General features: G+C 38.5%; 1 protein-coding gene across 1 annotated transcript in view; it reads left to right on the forward strand.

Annotated features, from left to right (window-relative positions):
- CDKAL1 (CDKAL1 threonylcarbamoyladenosine tRNA methylthiotransferase) overlaps positions 1-16,989 on the forward strand; it is a 705,645-nt gene that overhangs the window by 197,070 nt on the left and 491,586 nt on the right. The window contains exon 6 of the mRNA XM_007973575.3: positions 10,217-10,313. Coding sequence (XP_007971766.3) covers positions 10,217-10,313 — 97 coding nt within the window. The remainder of the gene's footprint in view (positions 1-10,216; positions 10,314-16,989) is intronic.

Raw genomic sequence — 16,989 nt, forward strand, 5'->3', positions numbered from 1 at the left:
TGGGGTACTCTTTCCTCTTGCTCTGTTTTGGTGTCAGGCTTTGAGAGTTTCTTCTTTTTTTTACACATGTATCTTTCAAAATCTACAATTTTCTATGCATGTACCTTCTTTATGAAAATTGGACATGGTTACATCCTGTTCGATAACTTGCTACTTTCGTGTCACCGTATATTGTGGACACATTTCCTTGTCAGCACTTGTAGATCTCTATAATTCTCTGTTTATAAAGTACTTACTGCATGGCAGCACTTTTAAAGTGCTTTTCACATATTGACATTTAACCCTCATGACAACCTCATGAGGTAGGAACTTCTATTACAGGTGAAGATGCTGAAGCACAGAGAGGTTAAGTAATTCCCCTACAGTTATATAGTTAGTAAATAGCAGAGCCAGTGTTGGAACCCAGGCAGCCTGGCTTAAGTCTGGGGGCTAACCATTTTACTACCCTGCTTCTCAAATGACTGTAAGGTTCCTTTATGCGCCTATGCCATGATTCATATTAGCTACTCCCCATGGTTGTACTTTGAGTTCTCTCCTGTTTCCTTTTTGCTACTACAATGTGCCAGGCATATTCGAAATCTGGTAACATCCTTGTGGACTGAAATACACAAAAATCCCCATCTTTATGACATTCATGCTCTGGAGGAAGGAGGTGGTTGGAGACAGACTATTAAAAGGTTAAATAAGAAAATTACATTGGCCTGGCATAGTGGCTTATGCCTGTAATCCCAGCACTTTGGGAGGCCGAGATGGGCAGATCACTTGAGCTCAGGAGTTTGAGACCAGGCTGGGTAAAACCCTGTGTCTAAAAAACAAAAAACAAAAATCAAAAAGTATCTGGGTAATGGTGGCGTGTGCCTGTAGTCCCAGCTACTTGGGAGGCTAAGGCAGGAGGATCACTTGAGCCTGGGAGGTGGAGGTTTCAGTGAGCTGAGATGGAGCCATACCCTGAAAAAAAAAAAAAAAGGAAGGAAAGAAAGAGAAAGGAAGGAAGGAAAGAAAGAAAGAGAGAGAGAAGGGAAAGAAAGAAAGAAAGGAAGGAAAGGAAAGAAAGAAAGAAGACAGATAGACGGACAGAAAGAAAGAAGGAAAGAAGGAAGGAAAGAAAGAAAGAAAGAAAAGAAAGAAGCCAAACCCGAAAAGAAAGAAAGAAAGGAGCCAGACCTGAAAAAAGAAAGAAAGAGAAATATACATAGAGCCAGACCCGAAAATAGAAAAAGGAAGAAAGAAAGAAAGAAAGAAAAGAGAGAAAGAAAGGGAAGAAAGGAAGGAAGGAAAGAAAGAAAGAAAGACAAACTACATGGTAGAGGAGCAGATGAGAAGTACTATGAAAAAGAAATAGGCCAGGCATGGTGACTCATGCCTGTAATCCCAACGCTTTGGGAGGCTGAGGCGGGCAGGTCACTCGATGTCAGGAGTTTGAGACCAGCCTGGTCAACATGGTGAAACCCTGTCTCTACTAAAAATACAAAAATTAGCTGGGCATGGTGGAACGTGCCTGTAATCCCAGCTACTTGGGAGGCTGAGGCAGGATAATTGCTTGAACCCGGGAGGCGGAGATTGCAGTGAGCTGAGATCATACCACTGCACTCCAGCCTGGGCTAAGAAAAAAGACTCCGTCTTAAAAAAAAAAAAAAAAAGGAGAAGAAATAAAGCATGGAAGCAGTCAGTGGTGTTGCTGTGGGGTATAAGGGTTTTAAGCAGGTAAGAGGGTGATGTGAGCAAAGTTGAGGCAGATGGAGGAAAGTGAACCACGTGGACATCTGGGCCAAGAACGTATCAGTGGGGAAATGGCAAGTGCCAGGGCTTAATGTCAAGTGCATGCATGACTTTTTTTCAGGAACACTCAGAAGGCCTCTGTGACTGGAACAGAGTGAATGAGGAAAGAGTAGGAGAAGATAAGGGAAGGAACACAGAAGGGAGGGATGCCCAGGTAGTTAGAGCTTTGTAGGCGATTCTTAGGAACTGTTAGTTCTTATGAGATGATGATATATGAAACGATTTTGAGGAGAGGAGTACCATGTTCTGGCTTCTGTTTTTAAACCACCACTGCTGTCCTGAGACCAAAGTCTAAGGGAATGAAGATGGAAGGCAGCAGGGAAAAAGTGTTACTGGCTTAGACCACGGTGGTAGCTGTGGGGGTGGAGATAAGTGGTTTAAACCTGGACATATTTCTGAGGTATGTTGAAACGTGGTATGTTTCTGGTGGGATTTGCTGATGGATTGAGTGTGAGAGAATTTAAAAGTAATTCTAAGAGTTACGGGAAAACTGGAAGGATGGACTTGCTGTTAACTGATTGGGATTAACTTGCACAAGTGACTTGACACTGAATGTTTACATCAAAGAACAAACGTATGGCCTTTAGTGCTTTAGATACAGCTTTGAAGTCACTAGCCTGAGAAGCTAGGTAGTACGTATGCTTCATTGTCTTGAAGGATTGTAGTTTCAGTTGTAGAGAAGTGGAAATGTGTGTCATAGAGACAAGCTGTCTATCAGGTGACATAAATAGGTGTTGACAGTAATTTTCAGGGTGTGAAAGGTTCAGTTTGGCAGGTTCAGGTATTTGATTTTTTAGGTTTACGTAGAGTTAAATGGGCCCAGGCACAGAACTCATAAGTAACCAGTCTCATCCATTCAGTTTGTCATGGAGCCCCATCAGACCACAGCCAACAGCAGCCAGCCTCCCAGGATGACAAGGATCTCTCCCCTTACCTTGCTGCCAGGGCATCTGGGGAAAGATTTCCAGGGAGGATGGCCTGTAGCAGTCAGCCTGGTAGGACTCAGAAGCATCTTCTTCTCTCTCTTTTTAAAAATATTAATTTTTAATTAAAAAAAAATTTTTTTGAGATGGAGTCTTGCTCTGTTCCCCTGGCTGGAGTGTAGTGGCACAGTCCAAGCTCACTGCAACCTCGACCTTCTAGGCTCAAACTCTCCCTACACCTCAGCCTCCTGAGTAGCTGGGACTACAGGTGTGTACCATCTTGCCTGGCTATGAGAACCATCTCCTTCTCCTTTTCTTTTTTTTTTGAGACAGAGTCTTGCTCTGTCACCCAGGCTGGAGTGCAGTGGCACCATCTCGCTCAATGCAACCTCTGCCTCCCAGGTTCAAGCGACTTTCCTGCCTCAGCCTCCGGAGTAGCTGGGAATGCAGCTGTGCACCATGACACCCGGCTAATTTTTTTTTTCTTTTTTTTGTATTTTTAGTAGAGATCGGGTTTGGTCATGTTGGCCAAGCTGGTCTCAAATTCCTGACCACACGCACCCGCCTCTGCTTCCCAAAGTGCTAGGATTACAGGTGTGAGCCACTGCGTCTGCCTGACAAGCATCTTCTTATAAGCCTAAGGAATCATTCCTATTGTCTGCCCTTGGTTCACTTTGGAGCCATAAGGCTAGTTAAGCCCCTCTGGTGCTTATTTTATTTTTACTATACTTCTCATCCGTTACTCATTGTGCAAGCACCACAGTCACCATTTTCTAATTTCTGCAGGTACCACCTTTTGACTTTTTTCCATCATTTACTTTTCCCCCATCATTTTCCCCCTGTAGTTTCTTTTTTAAACTGTGTGTGTGTGTCATTGAACTTCTCTTTCTATAATGAACCAACTTTTTAAACACCCTCAGCCTCTTCACAGAAGTCTATATCTGTATCCTCATTTCTTCCCCTTAAAATCCACAAAACCTTCAAATTAATCTTTATAGACCCTTGTTGCCCTTGTAAAGCAGATGGAAACACAGTAACAGGTTGCAGTGTAGGTTGGGAGGACTCTAGTCTCAGCTGCTCAGCTGCCCCAGTGCCCCTGACCTTGTCCCTCAGGGACCTCAGTGGGAGTCAGGGTGATGAAGTCATGCTTGAAGGGAAAACCACTTTTCCTGCATTACATTGATAGCCTTGGGTCTCTTGACAAGGGTGCATGATGACTGTCCCACAGCTACTTGCAGCTGTTCTTGCCACCTGCACACCTCTGTTCTTCCATTCTTCCCTTTTACACGAAAAGTTGGCTTCTAAAGCATATTTCTTCCTTCTCGCTCCAAACTGTGAACTTTAGATCAATGACTATCTTTGTATCTTTATTTTTCCTTGTGTCTGGCATGTGATACATGAACAAATTGTAGAATGAAAACATGAAATGCTTGTGAACAGAAGTTCTCTGAAAAAGGGATTTGGAGGAAACAGATTTTATTCCAGTGAACAATTTGCAGCCTTTAGTGTAAAACAAAGGTGTGTTCTAGAGAATGAAGAGGCTTGCGTTTTGTAACAAAAGTTCCCACCTAGGTTTCCAATCAGGTCCATTTGTGCAAATGAAGGATTGAAACTTGCTTAGTTCAGATTGGCCAACACAGCCGAGTTCTGATTGTTGAATGCAATTGGGTTTTTGAAATGTGATATTCACGGAACCTGGAGATCTTGGGTGCTCATGCCAGCTCCAGCACTAACTACGGAAACTGTGGGAATTTAGGCCTCAATCATTGCATCTTCTTAAATCTTAATCTTCTCATCTGTGAAATAAGGGAATGATATTTTGTCATCTTTATGTATTTTTTATTACACTATGAATGTTAAGATTTTGTACAGGCCGGGCATGGTGGCTCATGCCTGAAATCCCTGCACTTTGGGAGGTTGAGGTGGGTGGATCACTCGAGGTCAGGAATTCGAGACCAGGCTGGCCAACATGGTGAAACCCCTTCTCTACTAAAAATACAAAGATTAGCCGTGTGTGGTGGCCCACACCTGTAGTGCCAGCTTCTCAGGAGGCTGAGGCAGGAGAATCAATTGAACCTGGGAGACGGAGGTTGCAGTGAGCTGAGATCGTGCCACTGCGCTCCAACCTGGGCATTAGAGCAAGACTCTGTCTCAAAAAAAAAAAAAAAAAAAAAAAAGAAAAAGATTTTGCACAAATTGTTTCTTCCATTTGGTTTTTGGAAGGCAAGAGGGAAAATCTTCTTTATGTTTTCTATATTACTCAATGCTCTAGACAAGAGTACATATCTTTATTTAGAAATATGTTTCAAGAAAAAATGACCCGTTATATTAAATTTATATTCAGTTTTTATATTAGCATTTCAAGACTATCCGAAGACATGGAAATTAATACTATTTTAAATATTCTTAAGGTATTATTCTTATCACCATTCATATTTTGCAGGATAAAAGGTTTTAAAAATATGTCTGTGATAGGTACATTTTTAAAGGAAAATTTTTAGACTTTTATTAACTTGAACAAAGCTAACTAGACAAAAAGAACAAGCTATTAGAAGGGACTGTTGAGAACAAAAATACTCTGTGAATTTGCATTAAAACTTTGCTACTTTATTTGGTGACTTGTAAAGTATAGCGTTAATATTCCATGACGGCTATGATTTTGGCTTAGATTATAGTTCTGGTCTGCCTTAGAATTTTAAAGCCAAATTTTAAGAAATAATGAAATTTTTTTTTTTCCCAAAGCCAATGTAATTCCACATCATTGCCCAGGCTGGTCTCAAACGCCTTCCTAGACTCAAGCTATACACCTGCCTAGGCCTCTCAAAGAGCTGGGATTAAAGGGGCAAGCTGCTGCACCTCTTCTCTTTTTTTTTTTTTTGAGATGGAGTCTCACTCTGTCACCCAAGATGGAGTGCAGTGGTGCGATCTTGGCTCACTGCAACCTCTGCCTGTCTAGTTCAAGCAATTCCCTGCCTCAGCCTCCCGAGTGACTGGGATTACAGGTGCATGCCACCATGCCTGGCTAATTTTTTTGTATTTTTAGTAGAGACGGGTTTCATCATGTTGGCCAGAGTGGTCTCAAACTCCTGACCTTAGGCAACCCACCCGCCTTGGCCTCCCAAAGTGCTGGGATTATAGGCGTGAACCATTGCACCCGGCCTTCCCTTTTTTTAAAAACTAATTTCAACTTTTATTTTAGATTCAGTGGGTGCATGTGCAGGTTTGTTACACTGGTGTATTAGTTCATTCTCACACTGCAAATAAAGACATACCTGAAACTGGGTAATTTATAAAGAAAAGAGGTTTAATTGACTCAGTTCTGCATGGCTGGGGAAGCCTCAGGAAACTTATAATCATGGCAGAAAGCACGTCTTTACAGGGGAACAGGAGACAGAATGAGAGCTGAGCAAATGAGGAAGCCCCTTATAAACCATCAGATCTCATGAGAACTTATTATCATGAGAATAGCATGGGGGGAACGACCCCCATGATTCAATTACCTCCCACCAGATTCCTCCCATGATATGTGGATATTATGGGAACTACAGTTCAAGATGAGATTTGGGTGGGGACACAGCCTAACCATATCAATGGCTATCTTGTGTGAATTACTTCATAATGCACCTCAATTTTTCTTTTAATTTTTTGGTGTTCTTATTCCCTTAAAATAAGCCTTCACCTGTTTCATGTCATGAGAACATTGTCCCTGAGTTGTTATTTATTGGCTGTACTGTTTTCAAGTATTCTGCATAACTAATTACATAATGGTTATTACCTTGATTAAGTGCTATGTAAGTGCTAACCACAGTTTTTATTGTCATAGTATCATTGGTTCTTTGTTTTCACACTGTTATTTTTGATCCTATGGAAATGTTTGTACACCTCCATAAAACTGTAACGTTTTATATTCAATTAGATTCTCTCACACTTTGACACTGCTGCATCCACTGTCATCAACTATCACTTTGAAATCGATCCTTATTTATTCTCAGCCAGCCAACTTGCATTTCAGAGATTTGATGGGCATTGCTAGAATCTCAGTGTGTCCTATGTGAATTTATTACCTTCTATCCCAATACTCAGTCAGCTCTGACAACCAGTGGAACAACTGTTTCTTTTTTTTTTTTTTTTTTTCCCCCTCTCTCTCTCTGTTTTCTTAAGCTGTGGATTAGCAAACTAGGGCCTGCTGCCTGTTTTTGTAAATAAAGTTTTATTAATATTAGATGCCCATTCATGTAAGTATTGTCTATGACTGCTTTTGCACTAAGGTGGCAGAGTTAAGAAGTTGCAACAGAGACCTTATGACTGGCAAAGCTGAAAGTATTTACTTTCGGGCCCTTTATAGAAAAGTTTGCTGACCCTGCCAGGTGTGGTGACTCATGCCCGTAATCCCAACACTTTGGGAAGCTGAGGCGGGCGAATCATGAGGTCAGGAGATCGAGACCATCCTGGCTAACACAGTGAAACCCTGTCTCTATTAAAAATACAAAAATTAGCTGGCGTGGTGGCGGGCACCTGTAATCCCACCTACTCGGGAGGCTGAGGCAGGAGAATGGCATGAACCCAGGAGGTGGAGCTTGCAGTGAGCCGAGATCGCGCCACTGCACTCCAACCTGGACAACAGAGTGAAACTCCGTTTCAAAAAAAAAAAAAAAAAAGAAAAGAAAAGTTTGCCGACCCCTACTTTAGACTAAAATTTTGGCATTACCTTTGATTCCTCTGGTATTTTTCAAGTATATTCTAGCAAGAGAACTAATCTCCGTTTCTTTAATCATCATCATCTTTTAAAAAATCTTCCACATGCATTCTGGTTCTCTGATCCTTTTGCCTAGGGTATTAAATTAATTTCCTCACCTCCTGGCTTCTTTCCCCTTCTATTTAGGGCTAACAGAAGGTGAATGTCAATGTCAAACCTATTGACATTTTACACTCTGTCACCAGTGTTATGTTCTCAAAGTTCCACTCTGCCACCAAAACTTAAGAGATTTCCATACGGCCCACGAAATAAGAGACTCTCTAGCCTGTTAAGATTCTTTCTACAATATAAGCCTCTCATTCTCCCATATACAGAAATTATTTCTATGAATATAATGAAGTGCTTTCCTCCTCCTTGTCTTTGTTCATGCTCTAGCAACTGTTCTAAGCTTTCTCTGCCTCCATCTCCATTTTTCCTACTCCTGTCTTGCCAATAAAATCCTCCTAGATTTCTTCATGAAGCTTTTTCCTGTGTTTTCCTTTCTGCATATTCTTTTTCTCTTCATGGTATGTTAGTTATGCATCTCTCTGTCACCAAGGGCACCTTACTGGATGCTATGCTTTTTATGTTCTTTTATATTTCAAATATTGTAAACCATAAGCTCGTTGAGCGCAAGGCACTTGTCTTCTTCATTACCGTGTTCTCTTACACACACAGTGTAATAATGTCTTAGAGGTGCTTAATAAGTAATTGAATAGCATTATAGAAAGTAAGCTTTTTAAATTTGGATGTAATTATTAGTCATCTCCATCTTTCTTGGATGTTTGGCAACAATTCTAGGTGTTATAATGCAAGTTCTTAAAGCAACTTGATGTTAACTTCTTTGTATACATGGCTAATGAAAATGGAAAGATTTTTTTTGTTTGATAAGGTATTTCACATTTTATACAAGAAAAGTATTTATGTGCAATGATGTGCTTGGTACTGATAAAAAGTAAAACAAGGTGGCAGAGCCAGGCAATAATTCTCTTGGATGTGTTATGCAATCTACCAAAGTCAGATTTGTTTTTATTTTGTTAACAAGCTTTTTCAGGATTCCAAGAAGAAAAATTATATCAAAGTGTTCTAAGAAGCTATTGAAATGAAATGCAGGTGCTGTTAAAATAGTATTTTGTACTCAATTCATTTATTTAATCATTCTCTGTACTTCCCAGAAAATTTTGATGTGGCCGTTTATCACAAAGAGCCCAATTTTTTGTTGGCATCTAGTTTTGAATTTGTACTCTTGAAAAAGTTGACAAAGACAAAAAGGTGTGCCAGGCTTAGAGACTTTTCACTTTATAGTAGTAGACTTTAATGTCATACCTACCAAAACTGGGCTGCTAATACCCTTACCTTTCTCAGTTGGTTTCAGAAACCTAGAGGTTGCTTGTAGTGGTGGGAGGAGCGACCCAATTTGGTACATAATACGCAGTGCCCAAAGACTCAGCAATAAAGGTGAACAAAGCATCAAAACACACTCCGAAACCCATATACATGCAAAAGAATTAAAGACTTGAAAATTTAATTTTAAGATGGGCAAAGGATTTGAGTAGTTTCTAGGAAAGGATATAAGTTCTGCTTTTTTCACTACTGTCTTCTAGCACAAAATAAATGTTGGCTATGTATACACATAACCGAATGAATAATGTCACATCAAACATATTGCTAGAACTCTCTTGAGTAAAGAAAGGCTTTAAAAAAGCCATATATGTATAGTTTTGAACCAGCATTTCTACTTCTTAGTTTTTTTTTTTTTTTTTTTTTTGAGACACGGCCTTGCTGTTACCCAGGCTACAGTACGGTGGTGCCATCATCATCAGTGGTACTCACCACATTCTTGAACTCCTGGGGCTTCAGTGCTCCTCCTGGCTCAGCCTCCAGAGTAGCTGGGACTACTCTGACGTGCCCCACCATGCATCACTAATTTGTTTATTTTTAGTAGAGACATGGTCTCACAATGGTGCCCAGGCTGGTTTCAAAATCCTGGGCTCAAGTGATCCTTCTGCCTTGGCCTCCCAAAGTGCTGGGATTACAGACGTGAACCACTCCACCCAGTTACTTAGAATTTATACTAAGGACATAATTACACAACTGAGTGTAGATTCCACATCTAGGTTTCTGTAATCCAGAAATACTTTCTCAAACATTCAAATATGTTTGTATGTACAAAGCACCAGTTTACTTTCCCATATATGCTTGCATGTGTGAGGGATAGTCTGGTGTCTGGACGTAAGCATATGCAATCAACTGTAGCATGTCTCTAGGGAGCAGGACTGAGGAGATGTGCGAATTACTAGCACATAGGACATTATACCTTTTATTTACTCTTCTCTGTTTCAGTTTCTTTAAGTATATTTTACTTTTATGTTGGTCAAAAGACTAGGAAATAGTCTATTAAGTTTTAGGCATATTTTCATTAACATTTAACATAAGTAACCTACTTGAAGAGTTAGCTTGCCTGTCTGGAAAATGCGGTTTTCAAGAGTGATTCATATCCTTGGGAATAAAATAAAAAATAATGAATTTTTTTGTTCTGTAATGAGACGGTAATGAATGGCATTATCAGGTTGGACTGCTGTTGTGTTCTTTAATGCTATGATAAATAGACATATTGTACAGAAGTTTTATTATGTAGTCTTTAACCAGTTGTAAGAAAATCCTGTTTCATGTGAGATAGGCCTATTATTATTTGGAGAACTAATATGCACTAACAACAGTTTCCAAGAGTATCCCCATGAGCAAAGGAATTCACACTGTTTTCTCTTCAATGTTTTAGGAAAGCTCAAGAGGAGAACAAGAAAATCGTACTGGCTGGATGCGTTCCTCAAGCCCAGCCTCGCCAGGACTACCTTAAGGGACTGAGTATCATTGGGGTAAGCTTGTGCCTGATGCAAAAAGAGAAAATCTTATATTATTAACACCTATAATAGCTCCACATTTTATTTTCTATTTGTAGGTTATTTATAAGCTGTGTTACACTTATGGCTGTCCTAAACATATTTTCCATATTGTCCCTGAAACTGTCATTTCTGTGTAACTTTTTCACCTTAGCATAAAAACATGTGTTAGTTTCTCTCATTAAGAAAGAGCAACACAATAAAAAGCCATAGTGTGGAATTTACATCCTTTAATAACCCAGTCTTTGGCTATCTATTACCATCGCTTTCCACATCATTACAATTTTTCCACCTTACTCAGCTATTTGCTTTTTGCCCCCAGCTACATCAACGCCTTTTTTCAAATGCCCTACCTCCCTTATACCTACCACCACAAGTCTTGGCTCCAACATGGCGACCTTCCTTAAAGCCTTCTCTTCCTACTTTGTGTAGTCCTCCATAATTCTTTTCTCTAGTTTCTCTTTGCTTACTGTGCACTTACCTGTCATATAATTCTTTGAATAAAGCCCACCTGTCTATTTAAATTGTTAGCCTCATGAGAATAGTTTTTCAATCTTTTTTTAAAACTCTCACCATGTTTCTCTAGCCTTTCCCGTGATACCTGGCACATAGCAGGCATTCAATAAGTGTTTGTTGATTGCCTGAAAAAAATCTTCCCATTCTGTTGTTGGCATACTTTTTTAGGGGGAGGCAGTCAGCTCTGTGAAGTAAGGAGATTACTGTCTTCTCTCTCTCTTGTTCTTTGTAGCCAATTACTCTTTGCCAAATGCCCTCAAGTAGCTGATATTCAGTCAATATTGGTTGATCAAATGATGGTGCTTTTTCCTTCCCAACATTCTACTGAAGCTGTAGGTGATAAACTCAGCAATATTGTTTGTTTAAAAAGGCTACATTAATTTTTAAACAGTGTAAAAACATCATATGCTCAAAGAAGAAGTTTGCATGATTAATTGGCATCTGCTTTGAACTTTATAATAGATTTTTCCTTATTTGATACACTACTGACAGGTTCTTGTATCATGTTCTCAGTGTAATGAACTTGTTTTCTGCTGTGAAGTCCTTACCCCACTAGCAAATTTAATAATCTTCGAACAAACATTCTCACTTTCAACAAACAGAACCTGAATGTTTGGTAACTTTAGTTTGTTTTCACCATTTGTCTGTTTACATTTTGATTTCTCTTGGTTTAAGGAATGAAATGAATATGGGACTCCCGAGTTCTCTTTTCATGTCAGACTAACTTTCTCTATAAACATAATCCTGCTATGGTAGGGAAATAGGAAACTAGTTGGAAGTCTTTTTTAGAGATGGAATGTGGTAAAAACTTGGAGTTGATCTTAGATTTCATCTCAAGGAATAAAGTTAGAGAACAGCAGACTTTCTTTAATGTGGCAAAAGCCTCTTCACTGCATACATTATGGCAACATTTTTTAAAACTCCATTGTGTGCAGGGAAAAGCGTATGTTAGGATGTGCAGGAGATTCTCCAGATACAGTATAAGGGAGGACACTCAGGGCTATTAATGTGAGTTTATTTGCCAAAGTCACAACTTTGTGTCAGTCAGTCCAATTTTCAGGGCCGACACAAAGCTGTGACACTGGCAGATAAACATTTTGTTTCTATTTAATCAGCACCTTTGTTGTTCTGTGGTTAACATTCTTTTTCTGTAAACTTCTATTTTAAGTTCAGGGTTACATGCACAGGTTTGTTATATAGGTTAAACACGTGACTGTTGTACAGATTATTTTGTCACCCAGGTACTAAGCCTTGTAGTCATTAGTTATTTTCCCTGATCCTCTCCCTCTTCCCACTCAGTACCCTCCAACAGCCCGTGGTGTGTGGTGTTACCCCCGATGTGTCCATGTGTTCTCATCGTATAGCTCCCACTTAAAAGTGAGAAAGTATGGTATTTGGTTTTCTGCGCCTGCCTTAGTTTGCTAAGGATAATGGCCTGCAGCTCCATCCATAGTCCTACAAAAGACATGCTGTCGGTTTTTTTTTTTTTTTTTTTTTTTTAATGGCTGCATGGTATTCCATAGTGTATATTGTGTACCACATTTTCTTTATCCGATGTGTCATTGTAGGTTGATTCCATGTCTTTGCTATTGTGAATAGTGCTGCAGTGAACATTTGCATGCATTTGTTTTTATGGTAGAATGATTTATATTACTCTGGGTATATACCCAGTAATGAGATTGCTGGGTCAAATGGTGGTTTTGCTTTTAGCTCTCTGAGGAGTTGCCACATTGCTTTCCATACTGGTTGAACTAATTTACACTCCCACCAAAAGTGTGTAAGTGTTCACTTTTCTCTATAGTCTTGCCAACATCTGTTATTTTTTGACATTTTGATAATAGCCATTCTTACTGGCATGAAGTAGTATCTCATTGAGGTTTTGATTTTCATTTCTCTAACAATCAGTGACATTGAGCTTTTTTTTCATATGCTTATTAGCCACATGTATGTCTTCTTTTGAAAAGTGTCTGTTCATGTCCTTTGCCCACTTTTTAATAGGGCTGTTTGTTTTTCTCTTGTAAATTTGTTTACGTTCCTTATAGATGCTGGTTATTAGATCTTTGTCAGATGCATGGTTTACAAACATTTTCTGCCATTCTGCAGGTTGTTTGTTTACTCTGTTGAGAGTTTCTTTTGCTGTTTTGTTCTGTCACATAGTCCCATTTTGTTACCACTAGTAGTCTTTAGGTTTATTTTATTTTGTTCATTTACAATTGGAGAAATAACTTAAGAACACATTTTGAAAAGTGAATAGAAATAAAATCTATATTTCTGTTGCCATAATGCAATTATAATTTTGCTTATCTCCTTCAGACTTAACCTTTGCATCTTTTACTTAATTGTAATCTCAAAACTATTTTGTATTCTTATTTTTCTAGGTTATTTCATGAGCTTTGTAACCATTTTAAGTCTGGCATTAGTGTTCTATTGAAGGATATCACATAATTTACCTATTTCTTAATTAGTGGATATAAGAATTTTCTAGTTTGTAGGAAATATACATAATACATTAATGCTCTCACTGGTCATTTATTTTTAATATAAAATTAGTGTATTTAAAAAATTTTCTGAAAGTGGGATCACACTATCATTAACATTTCAGAGGTGTAATTTAATTATATCTTTACCAGCATTAAGTATTATTAAAGTATAAGATTATTATTTGTTAATATCATTTTTGGAGCATTTTTTTCTGTGACAGGTATATGACATTTTATTTATCATCACTGACTTTTTACATATGAAAATTATGTCCACATAAATGAAAATTTTGAAAACAAATTACAAATTAGGAAGCAAAATTATCTAAATTTTGTCTTTAGAGAGACCTACTTTTGAATAGAATTGTTCTGTAGAATTGCTATAAAACTAGAAACCTGCTGAAATATAGTGAGTTACAGTGAAATAAAGAAATATATTTTATACAAAGAGAAAGCAATTCTGAAGTGCAAAAAGAATAGATGTTTAAATTCGGTGACTTGAGAAATGATTTTTAGCAGGAAGGTTAGAATTGTATTGTGTGATTGAGTAAAGAATGTTATTCCTTCACAAAATTTCTATGATGGGAGGATGTTAATAGAATTGGAAGGAAGAACAACTGTAACTGCATTCTTTGCTTTTGCCTTCTGCTAGCCTTTATCTGTGTCACCTTACAGTACAGGAAGAATGTGTCAATTCTGTTGACCCAGGTGAGTAAAATCAAAAGCTTCCATGAGGTGGGGATCATTGGGTGAGCAAGCTACTTATTGCATATCTGAGTTAAAGGATTTTTATCGTACTTACCCATGTTTGAAAGTGCTCATAGAATAGGCATTTAAGAAGATATTAATAAAGAAAGAAATTACTACCATCATAACATTTGCATTTCCATCAATATCAGCCTGTAGGAATGGGGCATTTATTTTAGTAAGCAGAATAAGGCTGTGTGGTGAGAATACATGGTAAGCAGTTATTTGACCTCTGGGCCTTTTATTATCACCTGTCCCACTCTCCCCTGAAATCACCTAGTTGTGATTAATGTTATTCGTGTGATGGTGCGTGGAAAGAAAATAACAAAACATCAAAACCAGAAATAGAGCTTGTCATCCTCTGGGTCCAGGTGCACTGGCTTTGGTGGTCGTAACCTCTGTACTTCTCCCATCTTGGGGCAAAAATCTGTGCACAAACCTGTCTAATTTCTTCACAATGGAAGAGAAGAAAGAACAGATTTGAAAACATAAATGTCTTGAATAAAAAGTTTTAGCCAAAACCTTTTTCTTAGCATGAAGTGAAGTTTAAATTTTATATCTAGATGATTTATATTTATCAGTGACCAGTATAGATCAAGATCTTTTTGTCTTTTTTCAGGCTCTTGAAACATTTCATCTTACAGTTAAAAATTGCCTTTCTCTTTTAACAAATAGTTATGGTTAATCATCTACCTTAGAGTTTTCATGCAAGGCCATTTTTATTACTGCTATTTGTTTATGTCATTTATGTTAGCTGTTGATAGTTTCATATCTTGTGAATATACCTGTTTGAATGCTTCTGTTTTTCTTTTAGGCTACTTTGTTGGCAGAAAGTTTCTTTTAGATTAACCAGAAAATAGGATGTTCTCTTAACATTTGCAGTAAAAAAAGAGTAGTAGACTTTAGGCATCAGAAAGCCTGGCTTCAAATCCTAGACCTGCCATAACATTATTTCTTTGGTTCATCAGGTGCTTACTGAGTGTCTACTATGTGCTTGGTGTACTGTTCTAAGCACAGTACTATGTAGGAGCTGGGAATGCAGCGGTCCCAGATCCCTGTCCTCACTGAGCTTACATTCTGGTTCTTAGAGAGAGACATCTGGTTTGAGTCCAGAACTTCTCCAGCTTTCTAGAGAATCTAGTCAGATGGGTCCCTAGACCGTAGCGAGATCAATTAGTTGGGAATATCTCTTTAAGGCTCAGATGGAAATACGCTTTGTGTCTGCTGGTTGTGAGTTGTGTTAGGGAGAGATGAGTGAAACAATATTTATTTGCTGAGTTCTTCTTCCTAAGGTAGTGTTATTTATCTGTTATTACAGTATCCATTATTAACAGGAACAGCATTTATTTGGAAGTTAGGCTCTCACTCTTTTACTAGAACGTGTGTTTATGAAATTGTGTGCTTTGTGTAGTTTTTCTGTGTTAATAACAAGGACCACATTTGAAGCTGGTCTTGGTGTTAATTCATTGGACTGATCATTATAACTAATTATAGCTCTAGAAATTCTAAGTAAACTACATATTAATAGATAGGTTGTAAAATGTTAAAACATGCAGTTCACAATGGAATATACAATTTGATATTGAAAATTTGTAAATGACAAGGCTTCCTCATGTGCCAGCTGTGAGCCTTGCAGGCAGGTGAACATTTTCTTTGGAGAGCTGAACAGAAATGTGGTTTAACACAGGTGTCCACTTATCTCAGGGACTATTACTAGGTTGATTTGCAGTGGTTAAACATCTTTTCAGGCAGGCTGCTGTAATCTTGAAAAGTGAAACGGGATTGACTTATGACTATTTCAAATGTGAGCACTTTAATTTTGAAAATTATGTGTACAGTTAAAGCTGCATTTGAATGGCTACATTTGAGAATATTTCTATCGTATACCATGTTGCAAAGGGTAAACAAATTCACAAAGTGGAGCAGTGTCACAGTAATGGTGGGATCAGTATTGAGGGCAAGGCTTGAGGAACTCTCTCCTCCTGTTTGCCCCTACTTTGAACATTTCTTCTTGCCATGTTCTATTTTTTGACCTTCCGTTGTCTAAAAGGCAGTATTGTGAGAGAATGACATGTAAATTTAAACACCCATTTATGTTTTTCCCTTCCTTGACTTGTTGGTTTCACTTTTTTTGGCATCATCTATCTCACCTGTATTCATACATGTTTCACCTATTGAATGATTAAAGTGTAGTATATCATAGATTTGGGAACTAGATTGCATGGATTCATATCCCTACTGCACTATTTCTTAGCAGTGTGACCTTGTACAAGTTACTTAACCTCTGTGTACCTCAGTTTCTTCCATCATTAAATGGTGATAATAATAGAACCTGACTCTGAGTTTTTTAAGGGTTAAATCAATTAATATGGCTGGGCGCGGTGGCTCACGCCTCTAATGCCAGCACTTTGGGAGGCCGAGGCGGGTGGATCACTTTAGGTCAAGAGTTTGAGACCAGCCTGGCCAACATGGTGAAACCCTGTCCCTACTTTAAAAAAAAAAAAAAAAAAAAAATCAATTAATACATGTAACTGTGCTTAGCATGGAACCTGGCACATAGTGCTCTGTATTTGCTATTTTTTAAAAAATTAACTAATTTACTTAGTAGTAGAGTCAACATCGAGCACAACTGTGTGCCTGGAACTAAACCATTTGCTGGAGATACTGAGCTAAATACAACATATATTCTCCCTAAAGACCATGAAATCTGATGAGAGGTGCAAGTCCTTGTGATTAATCTGCATAGGGAGAAGGGCTGTGGGCAGACACAGGATGCAGCCATGCTTTACATAGGCCTCTGATATTAAGTAGTGGTTTAATGAGTGGACAAGGGAAAAAGGACTTTCAATCAGAAACAACAATATAAGAGTTGGGCACCTGTGTGTAAGATGCCTGGAGGGGAAAAGAAA

Source organism: Chlorocebus sabaeus, chromosome 17 (genome assembly GCF_047675955.1).
Source record: "Chlorocebus sabaeus isolate Y175 chromosome 17, mChlSab1.0.hap1, whole genome shotgun sequence".
In the NCBI taxonomy this organism is placed as follows: Eukaryota; Metazoa; Chordata; class Mammalia; order Primates; family Cercopithecidae; genus Chlorocebus; species Chlorocebus sabaeus.